Below are 14,575 nucleotides of genomic sequence, written 5' to 3' on the forward strand. Positions count from 1 at the left end.
TAATAATTAGAATTATGAACAACAGCGAAGGTAGTATGGTTTTAAGAACAAATTCTTGATAAAAACGTGTTTCATGACAATAGGTGATCTCAAGTGACGTAATGGTTGAGTTTTCTCCTTAAATGTAATACGTCATGGAAAAAATCACACATCATATTATATCAAGCTTCGAATATTGAGAAATCTGACAAATTTCCAAATAAGCAGATGTTCATTTAATAGTGGCCGCAGTGGAGTAAAAAGCTTTTGTCATAAGTTTCTATATGGTTTGAGAGATCATTTCTTGGATCTTAGATATTAATATTCCCAGCTTTATTGCTTCTTAAAGTATTGCGAAATTAAGTCCCAGAAACGAGGCTTAGTTGTTTTTTTTTACTATAAATTGTGTTTAATGTAGGTAAACAATAAATATAGATGGAATGCAAGTATATTGGAAACTAGTGGGAAATGAGCAGGATTCTGACTAAAGCTCTTTTCATCTAATAAAAAAGCTCCACCTAAAATCTTAAGTTTGTTCTTGTACCTTCCAGATATCACTGGATTAATATTTTGCAACCTCAAATAGTACTTATTCATGTTTGATAAGCTTAAACCCAGCACTGGAAATTAATTTCCTAAAAAACTAAATATTCTAAATTTTTGAATTACTCGAAAACTTACACACTAACTAAGAAAACTGCAAAATTTCTTAGTTTCCACTATATTAGCCTTTTTAACACAATAAACCAAAAAAAACAATACAATAAAACCGAACTACCCGAAAAAATCAAGAAAAGCTAGTACAGGAACTTACGAGATAATCGATTGCTTACCCCACGGCCGTCATTTTGACGTAGATCAGCTGCTTTCTTGGATCGTGACGTATAGATCGACACTAAAATTTATTCACTTATTTAAAATATGTAAATATGTTACAAAGTAGATTTGAATCAATTAAATTTTATATGAATACTATAAACAAAACAATTTTGTGGTGTTTAATATAGCACCATTGGTAAGTAAATAACAAGTGATGTGCAGTTTTGTGGTGATGCGTATAGACAACTCTACATACACATGTCATGGTGAATGCCTACCGATTGTACTCGCCCAGTGGAATCAAAAATAATTCAAAAATATAAAATATCTTGTAAAAACATTTTATTGTACTAATTTTAAGGAAGGAGCTTGATTTTATTATGAAAAATTATATATTTATTATTTATTAACTACAAACGTCAATACGGTATTTCGATGTTTTGTGCTCATTCCACACGTGAATCTAGAATTGTTTTTGTGTCAATGTCAATAGACAATTTGTCAACCTATAAAAAATTTTATCATATATATGTCACATATATACAATCATTTAAATGCATCGAACGGAGAGGTTTCTATTATTTATACGCAGTTTATCACGAATTTGCATTTAATGAAGTAGTTGTTATAGAAAGTGAAAATGTTTAACGAAGATTTTTATAGATACACAGTATTATCTACACCTAACGTAACATATACAAGGTAAATATTATATTTTCTAAATTATTTAACATAGTTTAAATGTCAAATTTCAGAACGAGATGGTATCAACAAAGAAAATTATCATTACTCGTAGTCGTATTAGTATCGCCAGTTGTTCTATTCTTCATTTTGTACGGTGTATTATTTGGATTTCATAGAAATATTGTTTACCCCAAAACATCAACGAAAGGTAATAAATATAAATAAAATGTAATTTCTTAATGATATATTTATTTTCCAGTTAATCAAGAAAGTATTCAAAGAGCTTTAATTTACAGTAGAATGTACATGTCTAACAAAACTGTCGATAGTATTCCACAATTTAAGATCCATAAAAAATTACCTGTGGATAAATTCAAACTTGTTTGTTATTATACGTTACCTAGTGATAAAAATAGTTTGAAAATAGAAGATTTGGATCCCCATCTTTGTACGCACATCAATGCAGCTTTTGGTAAAATTGTTAATAACAGTTTATATTTGAACGATAAGCAAATAGAAGCAGTGAAAAGTTTGGTTAAGTTGAAGGAGGTTAATAAGGATTTGAAGATTTTAATTAGTGTCGGCGGTGCTGGGAACCAAGACAATGGCTTTCCTGAGATGGTGTATAACCACAGCAACAGGAAAAGGTATCAAAATCGATTTTTATCCATAATTATTTGAAATATATTCGTTTTATTTCAATTTTATTGGATTACTTTTAACAAGCAACTAAAAAATCACAAAAAGTTTAACTATTTATATGGAAATGAGAATATTTGTATCTGTACTCATTCAATTTGGTCTACTATATGGACTGTGTTGCCAGATTTAGAAGATTTTCTTCTATATGAAGAAATTTAAAATGAAATTGAATGTTTTTTATATGAATTTGGAAGATATTTGATCATTATTATCAATTAACTTAAATTTAAACAATTCTAAAATGCAGTTACTAATAGTGAAATAATAACATTTCTTTGGTCTACTATATGAAGTATATTGCCAAATTTGAAGAATTTTCAATGATGATATGAAGAATTTTTAATAAAATTGGAAGATTTTTATACGAATTTGAAAGATATCAGGTCATAAGTTTCAATAATTTTAACAAAGGATTTTATTTTTATTGGAATTATATGTATCTGCTACTAGAGAGCAACTAAAATGATCATTATTGTTTTTCTAATCCTATTTTATCTACTAGCATATCATAAAATGTGATTGTTCAAATTATATCAATTGAATTAACTTTATCTTTAAGAGAAATCGTATATTATGGTTATATATGTATGGGGATTTGGTTTTTGAGGTAGTAGTAAATATTTCAAATATGTGGAGTATATAGTATAATTCTTCACTATTGTGACGCCATCTATTTATCAAAAGTTTTTCTACCATCTCCTTTTTCGTCTAAATTATTTGAATGCAATCAATTTTTCATGCGCCTCTACGCCATCTACATTGAAATCAAGTAACAAGCTACCTCCATTTTCCGTCCAAATAATTATAAATTTAAACGGTAAGATTCCTCAAAATTTTTAATTATAAAAATAATTTGATTTTTTTGAATTATTCAAATCTGTATACGTGGAGTTTATAGTATGAATGTTGGCTATTGTGGCGCTATCTATTTATCAAATATTGTATTCTACCATCTCCATTTCTGGTCCAAATAATGCAATAAGTTTTTAATGCGCTTATCCATCATCTGGTATCTATATATTAGAATCTAGTAGCAAGCTACCTCCATTTTTGGTCCGAATAATTTTGAATTTGAACGAAACGTGTCTTCTGAATTTTAAATAAAGATTTTCATTTATGAAAAATCAAATGATTTTTTTTTAATTATTCGAACATGTAAAAATGAAGTTTGTAGTTTGAATGTTGCTAACATGGCGCTATCTATTTATCAAATGATATAATCTACTATCTCCATTTTTCGTCCCAATAATGTTTAATTTGGCCGGAATGATTCTTAATTTTGTAAAACGATCTTCAATTATAAAATCAATCATTTAATTATGTTTGAATATTGATATATATATTCGAAGTTTTTCGCTAAAAATATTGTTTGTAACCGTGGCGCAATCTATTAATCAAAGATTGTAATTAATTAAGTCCCTGTCTCCATTTTTCGTCCAAACGTTTATGCGAAATTTTCAAATGAATATAAATAACCATTAAATTTCAGTTTTGTGTGATTTATTCTGTTTCAATATCCAATTATATATATATATATATATATATATATATATATATATACATAAAATTTTTTTTTGGTGTAGTGACGCTATATACTGCACTTATATTGTAACCATTTTTATAGTAGTGATACCAGTTCAGATAATTTTATAATTTCCCCACAATTTTGGCAAATGACCTTAGATAAATTAAATATCAAATATAAATTGGATGTTGTAAATTCAATCCTCTTGGATTTTTTATTTCAATTGTGACGCCATCTTCACTTTATATATTGTATCTATGATCAAGCAATCTCCATTTTTCGTCCAAATAATCATAAATTCCAACGGAACGTCTATATGAAATTTTGATGGTAATCTTTGATAATATTTTTTTGAATTAAAAATATGAATACTGAATATTATATTAATAATACTCGTAGTTTGTTGAAGAAAAATTGTACCGCCATCTTCTCAAATCTTCTAATGATTCAACACGCTACCCCCATTTTTCGTCCAAATAATCCTTATGAATTTGAAATGTTTTCATAATCTTTACTATCTTTTAGGATACAAATATTGGTTTGAAATCATTTTAAAATTTTTTTTTATTTCCAACGATAATAATGATTAACCCTGTATTTTCTAATGCTTAATATTGTCATTTCAGCTTTATAAAATCGGTAGTTTACTATGTAAAAAATATGAATATTGACGGGGTTGATTTGGATTGGGAATTTCCGAATCTAGATACCAACGATAATTTGCAGAGGGTGCATTTCACCCAACTTCTCCAGGAAATTCGTAAAAATATAAACAAACAAACGAATCCGTATCTTTTGACAGTTGCCGTAGCATCTCCCATCACTCTAATCACCAACTGTTATGACGTCGCATATATGAATGAGTAAGTAGATTTGTGTAACCATGCAAACTATTCCGTAGGTTAGATGTTTTCTACTTTATCGACATTTAAGCGGCCTATTGCGTTTTACAGAGGTCACAATCGAACAACGTTGCAAGATTATTAAATTAGTGTGTGGATACGTGGATATTTTATTGAATGTATTTGTATTTTCAGTTATGTAGACTTTATAAATATGATGTCGTACGATTATCATTTTTATTCGAAATGGACCCCATTTACTGGTTTCAATAGTCCCCTATACGCGTCAGACCAAGAAATTTTCTATTTCCAAACAGAAAACGTAAATTATTCAGCCAATCTTTGGAATCATTTGGGAATGGATCGATCAAAAATAATTGTCGGACTGCCAACTTACGGACATACGTTTAAGTGAGTTATTTTGATTTCAAGTGACATAAATCAATAGAGAAATTTGGAAAAAAAAATTGGCGAAAATATGAAAAAACAAACGTATTTAATCATTATTTCCCCTACTTCCCTATGGTTATGTCAATTTTAATGATAAAACACCCTGTATATTCAAACTCATACTATAATTAAATTTTTTTCTTTAATCAATTTTCTAACTCGCGGCAACGTTATACAAAATGCTGTTGGGATCTTCGTCTATCTCATTAAATTATATATATTTCATCTCTGTTATTCAAGAGTATTACATTAAGTAGGTATGTGACATTTTAAGAATATTTGTTTGGTCTGCTGTGCTGATTTGAATTGATCCACTGTAGTTCTAATGTTCGTAAGTTGATCAGGTGATGATTGAATCGGTGTTGCCGGTATTTTATGGAATTACTTGAATATGTAGGATTTTATCTGAATTTCTTTTAAACTAATTTATTGTTTGAGTAATTTATTGCTGAAATAGATTATTTATCAAACATTCTACTAAATAAACAAAGAAAAAACTGTATTTGTGTCATAAAATTTCATTAAAATTTTTGAAAGTATGAAAAGTTTTTGTTGCTTTGTTAAAGAAAAGTCATCGACGAAATCTGGCAACATTGGGGTATATTGACAGTTGTCATAATTTTTTTCAAGTTTAGTTATGTTTTGTTTGTGATCGTTTTCTGTTTAAAAAAGTGTTTTTGGTTTATTTTTAATAACTTTCCATCGTTTATGGTGTTACTTTAAACTTTAAAGCGTTCAACGACGAAAATAACCATAAGGAAAAGTGTGGTGAAAGTTATGAGTGATGACTACGAGAAAAACACGTTCCCTTTTTTCATGATTTTAATGTTTTCTAATAACAATAACACTCCAATTTTCATAAAGTGAATATAATTTTAGAATAGAAATGTTCTAAATATACAGGGTTGTGACAAATATTGGCAATCATTGAAACTCTAGGTTATGTTAGTAAAAACTTTAATATTTCTAACCACATTTTGGTAGAGTATAACTAATTCGTATTCTCTTTTAGATTAGTAAACGTTAAAAACAACGGTATATATGCACCGGCAATAGGTTACGGCAGATTAGGTAGTTTAGGTTTCGTAGATTATTTTGACGTTTGTAAATTTTTAACTATGAATCAAATTTCACCGGTGTTCGATATGGAAGTGAAAAGCCCGTACGCTTCCAAATTTTACGAATGGATATCTTTCGAAAATACCCAAAGTCTCACTTACAAAGCGGAATACATCAGAGATCAACAATTTGGTGGAGCCATGGTTTGGAGTTTGAATTCTGATGATTATAAGTTGAACTGTCGAATAGACGGTAGGGAAAATGACAAATTTCCGTTAATTAAAAGTATTAAAAATGCTTTGTTCGCGCCGAGATAATAAACAGGGAGTGAAATCATGTTGAAATGTGAGGATTATTAACCCTTGACATATTTTATATTTACGGATAATATTTCATCATTTCAAGAATTTTTCGTTGAGAATTTTTGTTTGTTGATTCATTTCATTGTGAAAAAATTCTTGAGATGGCTTAATTTAATAGGCAGATTTGTTGGTTTAAAGGGTACCATTATGGAATGTAAATATCGGGTAATAACTAGTACTATCGATTTTTTGTCTTTCTTAATGATATTTTGTATATTTTAATAACGTTTTGAGCAATTTTGTCCCGAAAGGAGATTTATTTTGTTTTGAATAAAAAATTTAATATTTAAATATTGCCTTGTTGAAGGAAAACAAAAGTAGATTTTAGTGAAAATGAGTTTTAAATATAGGAAAGAAGTTTCGTTACACTAAAATGTGGTTTTTTAATGTAAAATCGTGATTAATGAGAAAATGACACCTCCATAATAATAATCTGTCTAGTAAAAGTTGTAGAGAATTGAAAAAGCTACAATATATACCAATAATTTTTTTTCATCTAACCTCAAAATTCCATAGAAAAATTCAAAAATCTGTATTTTTTTGGTTTTTAATTTTTTCCCTCGTTTATAAATTGATAGATTTTTTTAAAAACCAGTAGGGGGAGTTTTTTTGGTTCTAAATGGCACTCTATTCTATATTTTAGAAGATAAGAATCCATTTCTAAAATATTGGGATTTTTCAAAAATTCATTAATTTTGTAAATAGTGGAAAAACGAATATTTCCTATTTAAATTTTCTGACAAGTCAACCTACTGCTGTATGAACATTATATCAACATTTTTCGCTTGCACTAAACACTATATCAAGTCAAACTTGAGTTTCGATAACCAAATAATCATCTTCAGGGACTAATTTCAGTATTCCACTAAAAGTGAAGATAAGATATGTTCATTTAGTTATCGAAACACGCGTTAATATAAATATCACCATTAATACCATAAATTAGTACCGAATAATGTAAATATGAAATAAAAATATCTATTAACGAAAAATATACACGCATATACGTTGTTAAGGGTTAATACTTCACAATGGTACATTATTTCAACTTCCTAATTTGTACAGGGTGATTCATATACATTTTTTTATAAAGTTACATGACTCGCTGTTTCCTAGTTACCTTCAGTAACTGCCTTTTATGAATTACCCTATATATTAGGACAATTTGCAATTAAATTGTACTAATTCGATTAAAAATATCTCTGCTCAATCAAAGGTGGATAAATCATCTTAAACGAACTTTGTATAAAAAAAAATAATTATTTTGGTATTTTTTTATAGTTTCTTGTACATATATAATAAAAAAACATTTATGTATCAATTCAACGAAAATATGACAAAATCTCTAGTCAAATTGAAAAAAAAATGGTATATTAGAATAGTACTGTCCGGGCCAATCCGTTCCTGTTCATTCTAGACGCGTCACGATGTTGCCATGTTACCAAATATAAATAGGAAATTTAAACCACGAACAGTGCCGAACTGGCTCGTATTATAGTACTATAAAATCAATAAAAAAATATTCATCAGGTTATTTAGTAATCCAATATCATCTGTATGTAATGTTTCAGGTAGTATTTGATCTACATTCCTTATATTAATAATGAAAAACTATTTTAAATTCTGAAAACTACTCCAAACTACAATTAACCCATTTCAAGCTTCATAATTTAATTTTTTTGGTGTTTAATGATAACATATCCTACCAATATTCTTAATATTAAAAAATGGGACTTTGAAAACTGCAAAAATATATTTGATTACTCCATCTTATTTTCTGAAAGTTTTGTAGGTCTTCAATACCCACTGAAGTTTTTTACAAATTCAAAAATCAGAATTTCTCCAAAATTTCATTTCAAATCTACTAAAAACACAAAGCTTTTAAGCTTATTTCAAATAATATACTTCAAGATTCAGAGTAAAGCTTAGAAAACCTGTCTAATTGACTTCAGTATTTATTTTCACTTTGAAATTAGATAAATTTTTTAACTGCCAAAATCTATTAGTATTGCAAATTTATTTTCAACACATTTAAATTGTCTCAAACCCTAAAAACTCGCACCAGACGTCAAAATCCTACAATCAATTGATTGTAATACCCACTATAACATTAGGAAAGTTTCTTAACCTATGTTAAACTCATCAGCCCCTCTTCAATACCCATTAAACTAATTTTGTACAGTGAAAAACTGTTAAAATCAACTTAAAACTCTGTATTACTCCAAAAATTTCTCTTTTTTATTGTTAACCTATTATAATCCAAATTTTTTTTTGTTTATATCAGTTAATATACTTAGAAACTCAACCAAACCTGAAATTTCATTCCCGAATTGAACAAAATTGTCTCAAAGACTCATCTTCGCTTACAAAAATTCATAAATTTGACATTAAACCTCAAAAATCTATTAGAATTGTCATAAATTTACTTCAAATACTTCCAATTGATTTAAATCCTCATCAGACTTCAAAATCCTACAATCGAGCATTGTAATACCCACTATAACTTTCTAAAAGTTTCATAACTCATTTCAAACTCCTCGGTCACTCTTTAATACCCACTAAACTCATTTTATACAAAACAAGACTCGATATTACTCCAAAAATTCCTGTTTTTCGTTGTACACATACTAAAAACCCAAATTCTTTATGCCTATCAGATAATATACTTCAAAATTCATAGTAAAGCTTTGAAAACCTGTCCAATATTTCTAAAATTCCATGAAACTCAGACTAAAAAACTTACATCAATCTTTGAAATTCTACAATCAAGCCATTGTAATGCCCACTATACCTTTCTAAAAGTTTCGTAACTTATGTCAAACTCATCAGTCACTTTTAGTACCCACTAAACTCATTTTATACAATACGATACAAAATTAAAACACGAAATTTCACAAAAAATCTGATAAAAACCCCTACTTCAGATATTATGCTCCAAAACCCACATTAAAGCGAAAATTTCCTCGTAATCCTATCTAATTTTTGAAAAATCCAATGAAATCACATTCCGGAATTCAGAAAAACTCAAGCTTCATTATCAATTATATACATATAGAAATATGTATAACAAGTACTGATAGTGAAATGGTTCAAATAACCTTGGTTATAACTAATATCATATTATTAAATACGACTCTTATACAGTTATTAAATGTAATTGTTAATGATAATGCACTGTATTAATTGAATGTCTAGCTAAGTAAAATTTTGAAATATACAACCTATCTTGTTTACGTTATTAAAACTAATATTGTGTAATTTGTTTTTCTTCCAAACTTTCCAATCCTTTTTTCAAAATACTTTTCCCAAAAAATAAGGCGAAACATTACAACTTCCAGAAAACCAGAAAACACATTTGACAAGTCGAACATTAAACCATAGAAATGGACAGCTACGTTTCTCAATATGTGGTAGTGGAATCGTTAATCTGTACGGTAAAGATCATAGAGTAGAATACATCAAAGGTTGTGGTCTATTCTAATACTTCTATAAATCTTTGCATTAATTATTATTCACGTAATTTTTTTCTAAAAGAATATACAAGTGTTAATAAACTAGGATTAACATTTCACTAATATTGTTTTAGCCAAAGTGTAGAAGGAGTATAAAAAGTGTAGTTATTCTTTCGAGCACATTTTTAACTTGACATATGTCGTAATCTTACTATTTATTTATTCTTTTATTTAGCAAGAATAATCATAATTTTAAATAGTTTTTAATGCTTCGTTACGTATAATTTTGAAAAATATAAAAACCGAAAATATTCATTCAAATAATATAATTTGTTTTTTGATTTTTTCATTACAAATTTACGTTTACAAATAAAACAGAAGAGTAGATCTAACGTAGCGTGTCGTAGAAAGAGATCGAAAATATCAAATATGTATTTTATAATTAATAATAATTTAAAATAAAAACTAAATCAATTATAGAGATAAAACTAAACTCACAAGTTTTAACCAGAAACAAAATTGTTAGTATAACAAAAGAAGGACGACACTCATTTTATCCAACGGTAAGTATAGGGGTCATTATCTTGTGTTGGGGGGGTCTAGAGCAAAACTATCATATTTGAAAAAAAATGTAAAATAAAAAGTTTATAATTCGGATAACTAGATTTAATGTATTAAAAATTTCTACTAACTCTATCTGTATGTTAATATTTAGTCATAGCTAATGTTTCATTGTGTTAACGACTACTTATTAAACATTGTATATACCCTACTTACTCCTAATTCTCAAATTTCAAGGCAAGAACAATCATATGTATCGAGGTAGTAACCACGTTACTTTGATGTAACATAACTTTTATTTGGACAACAAAATCGTTCATGAAATAACCCAATATTGGAAAAAATCGTAGTTTTTTACTTTTATGTTTGAATTATTGTAAAAACTGATATTCTTATTGGGAAACCCTGTATATACTTATTATTTGAAACACGTTTTTCGAAATTTTAGACTGTTCTTATATCTGTAACTTGTTTTGATATTTTCTTAATAATTTCTCAAAATAATATATAAAGCATATTCATTTTTAAAATATTATATAAGAAATTCATAGCTCGCAAGCCGGCAACAGCGCGATTACCGCCTACTAAAACAAGTTACTTGTTATTTATATTTGATATAAATTATGGGAAGTTTTATAACGTTATTTTACATAAATGATATTCTACTTTGACATATTAATAATCATTTATAGAAATATACTAAATATTTTATTGAATTACGTATCTATTAATGTTGGTTAGGAAGGTATCTGTACAAGTTAAATAATATTACCACCAAATATCCGCCTCTCTAACTTGTGAGAAGCTCCTAAGTAAGTTAATTAAATAAAATAATTTTATTAATATCTACTTTAGCTTTTGAAAAATTTTAGATAAATAAGTTACAATAAACTATGAAAAATAATCAGGAACCACGTGTTTACAAATCTCCATTTTGTATTTTTATATTCATTTATTTGTAGAGGTTTAAAATTAATCAACACCTCAACAATAAACTATCTTCTAAATTATGCGAGATTCTTCTATAAATAATCTTCACTTTTGTTCACTGTTTCTTATATGAATATCATATTTCTGATAATTATAATTCAACTTGACAACGCCGTGAGTAGGCGGTAAGAATCGCGAATTTCGTTTCCAGTACATCCTAATAGATGGCGCTAGTATTAAATTCGCACATAGCTCCGTAACTCATATGTGTAGTGTTTTCGTTTAAAGACTTTTTAACCAATTTTGAGTTTATTTAGAAGATTTTTCTAAGTTAAATTGATGAATTAAACCTTCAAGGAATACAAGGAACTAGTGTGGAATCAATCCCATTGTGTTATAAGTGTAAATTTTATCTCTTTAGGGTAAGTATTTGTAAAAATTTCTCTTGACCTAATTTGCTATTTTTGGTAGAAATATTTGGCGTTATTACAATATTTTTTTATAATATGGTTAAGATTGTTTGAAGAATTCGTATATTAAAAGATTTACGTTAAATATTTGATATATCGGTTCAAATGGCATAGTGAAATTTTTAGGTTATTTTTCATACAAGATTTGGTCCAGATTGAAACTATACCTAAAAAGTGATGTTTAACTGGAATTTTTTAATTTCAAAACTGACACGTATTCTTCTTAAGATTCCACGTTCATATTTTTTGGAAAAAAAATTATGATATATATGGAAATATCTGATTTAATTATGTAATTAGGTTGGTGTGTATATCTTACAAATAGGTTGCTGTTTTATCTTTATGATTTTTTTTGGGAATAATAATAGATTAACCTCGTATTTCGACTTTTCCTTTACAAATTTTTATAAAATTTTCTCAAGTATAAATGTGGAGCGGACTAAAGCAAGCAACTTGGAATATCTATTTAACTACATATTTTTGAGACAACTATTCTATATAGAACGTTATTTTTTCTATTTCAAATATGTAACATTAAAAAAAACATTATTTATAATAAAGTAAGGTTAAGTATAATGCCGTGTTAATTATTTTGGAGTCAATATTTAATATTATAACCAATTCAAATCAATTTATTATTTATTGATTTTATTGTGAGCAAATATTTCTATAAATAGTGATTTTGTTTCGATATGGAAAGTATATAGGGTGTCTTAAAGTTGATATAACAATTATTAGATGATATTAACTTAATTAATTACATTCTAAATTATGATCTATAGGTTCCTAAATGTTAAAAATTGATATTTTTCAAAAATAATAGTAGAAAATTAATAATAGCAAGTCATTCTATCATTTTTGGAATAATTTATCGGTTGAATGGACACCATTTTCTTAAATAGAAATTGTACTAGATAAAAAGGGCAGTTTTACCGCTTAGATAAATTCGAGTACCTCTCATAGGGTATGGTAACACCCCAAATTTTATTTACAATGGCCGACGGCCATTTTTCTAGGAGTGCCCATTGAGAACCGACGGGAAATTAGAAGTTAAAAATTGATTTTAAGATGGTCACGGAAAATTACGTTTATTCACATCAAATGATAATTTTTTGATCAGTTTTTCATTTAATAATTAAAAAGAAGTACTTATAAGTTGACTTGGACAATATTTTGAATTAGGATAAAAAAATTTATAGCGTTTTTAGGACTTTTTATTTGTAGTATTGTCATAAATCATCCTCTAGCAACGAAAAGAATAATCAAAATCAATCCTTTTGATTCAGAATTAAGTATTTAAGAAAATATGATTCTAATGACTCTAAATTAGATAAAATTGAGCTTTAATGAATATTTTAAACGATTTTGAGAACTTGAATACTACGTTTGGATAAATCTTGACGTATAGTATAGGCAACCATTTATACGTCTATCTGCCAAACTCGTAACTATATACTTTCGTCAATGATCAATTTCTTAGATTTCAAATCATGGAAAAGAAAGTTTTGAAGCAATATTATAATTTATCTGATAATACTTTAAAATTATCAAAAAATTTCGACTAAAAAACTAATTTAACTGGTCAAGTAAGCAATAAAAGTGTGGTTAACGATCACGTCCTCTTGGAATCGTTCAAATAAAAATAATTAGAAAACGGTTTAGGTTCATTTGAAATTCGTGATCAATAAATCTAACCTTAAAAAAGTTATTTACCACTACCGCCATCTCTAGGTCAGGATAGGTACTTCTGGAATCATAACGATGATATCAAATTCCAAAATCGTATCATACGAGGCAGTAATGTTATTCGTAACAATCCTGATATCTTCGAACGTATTCAGCAAACTATTAGACTTCAAATATAGTTCATGTGCCCTCCAAATTTGACTGGTCCATGAATTATTCTACTCTAATAAATCCTTAGTTATTCATCGTCCATATTTGTTAGTCTCGTAGTTTTAGCGTCGTCGTATGTAACTTCTGGTTGTATCGCAGTCTCCCTCGTATTATAACGTATTAAATAATAATAATAATAATAAACCCTTTTAATCGAACAATACTCGCAATCTAAAACGATCGTTATACTTGAAATAACTGGTCTATGAATTGTAAAAATTCCGATTTTTCTGGATTTTGTTCCCCTATGTGAAAAACACAGACAGAAAAATATTCAAAAATTCTATTTTGTTCTCGTAACTGGTTTCTTTGATGGCGTTGAGTGCGTTCTCTGCACGGTAACTTTTTCTTGATGTTTGTATAAAGGTTTTTGTTTGTCGGAAAAAATATTTGCAATTGTGACACGTGGGAATCGCGCTGTTGATTCAGTCATATTGGAATCGATTCAGATTAAAATGGTATGGAATTTGTCGATGGTTATAGTCTATTTTTATGTATGGGCGAGTATTAAAATAATAAATTATTCGTCATCCATAGGAGTATCACTTCGTTAGTAGACATTTGGTCATAATAAGACCTTACCCAAAAGACCAAAATACAATTTCTTGATTTCAAGTGATTGCGTCAGGATTAAGTGAACTATTTTTGGGAATTGATAACTCGTCAGCTATCAATCTGACTGTAAATCTACGGTATTCAAGAACACAATCCCGAATTCGGGATTTTGATCAGAACTTGATATCGATATCGACGGGCGCCTGGGCGACAATCTCGTTTCATTTCTCCCCAGTCTTCTGGAAACAGGACTTTTGGCCAATCCAAACCGTTTTCTATTGTTATGTAC

At 27.9% G+C, this 14,575-nt stretch overlaps 2 protein-coding genes across 2 annotated transcripts in view; both read left to right on the forward strand.

Moving 5' to 3' along the window:
• Positions 1-1,283: 1,283 nt before the first annotated feature.
• Positions 1,284-9,677, forward strand: LOC130447212 (chitinase-3-like protein 2). The gene is made up of 6 exons (XM_056783902.1): positions 1,284-1,500; positions 1,554-1,690; positions 1,742-2,129; positions 4,336-4,572; positions 4,747-4,962; positions 6,014-9,677. Exons 1-6 carry the CDS (start codon positions 1,439-1,441, stop codon positions 6,375-6,377), a joined length of 1,404 nt encoding a protein of 467 aa, XP_056639880.1. The 5' UTR covers positions 1,284-1,438; the 3' UTR covers positions 6,378-9,677.
• Positions 9,678-11,773: 2,096 nt separating this feature from the next.
• The window catches only part of LOC130450770 (E3 ubiquitin-protein ligase FANCL), a 48,956-nt gene continuing 46,154 nt past the window's right edge, over positions 11,774-14,575 (forward strand). Inside the window, exon 1 of the mRNA XM_056789395.1 lies at positions 11,774-11,787. The gene's annotated coding sequence lies outside the window, so the exon portion shown is untranslated. The remainder of the gene's footprint in view (positions 11,788-14,575) is intronic.

This window comes from Diorhabda sublineata, chromosome 1, assembly GCF_026230105.1.
Source record: "Diorhabda sublineata isolate icDioSubl1.1 chromosome 1, icDioSubl1.1, whole genome shotgun sequence".
NCBI lineage: Eukaryota > Metazoa > Arthropoda > Insecta > Coleoptera > Chrysomelidae > Diorhabda > Diorhabda sublineata.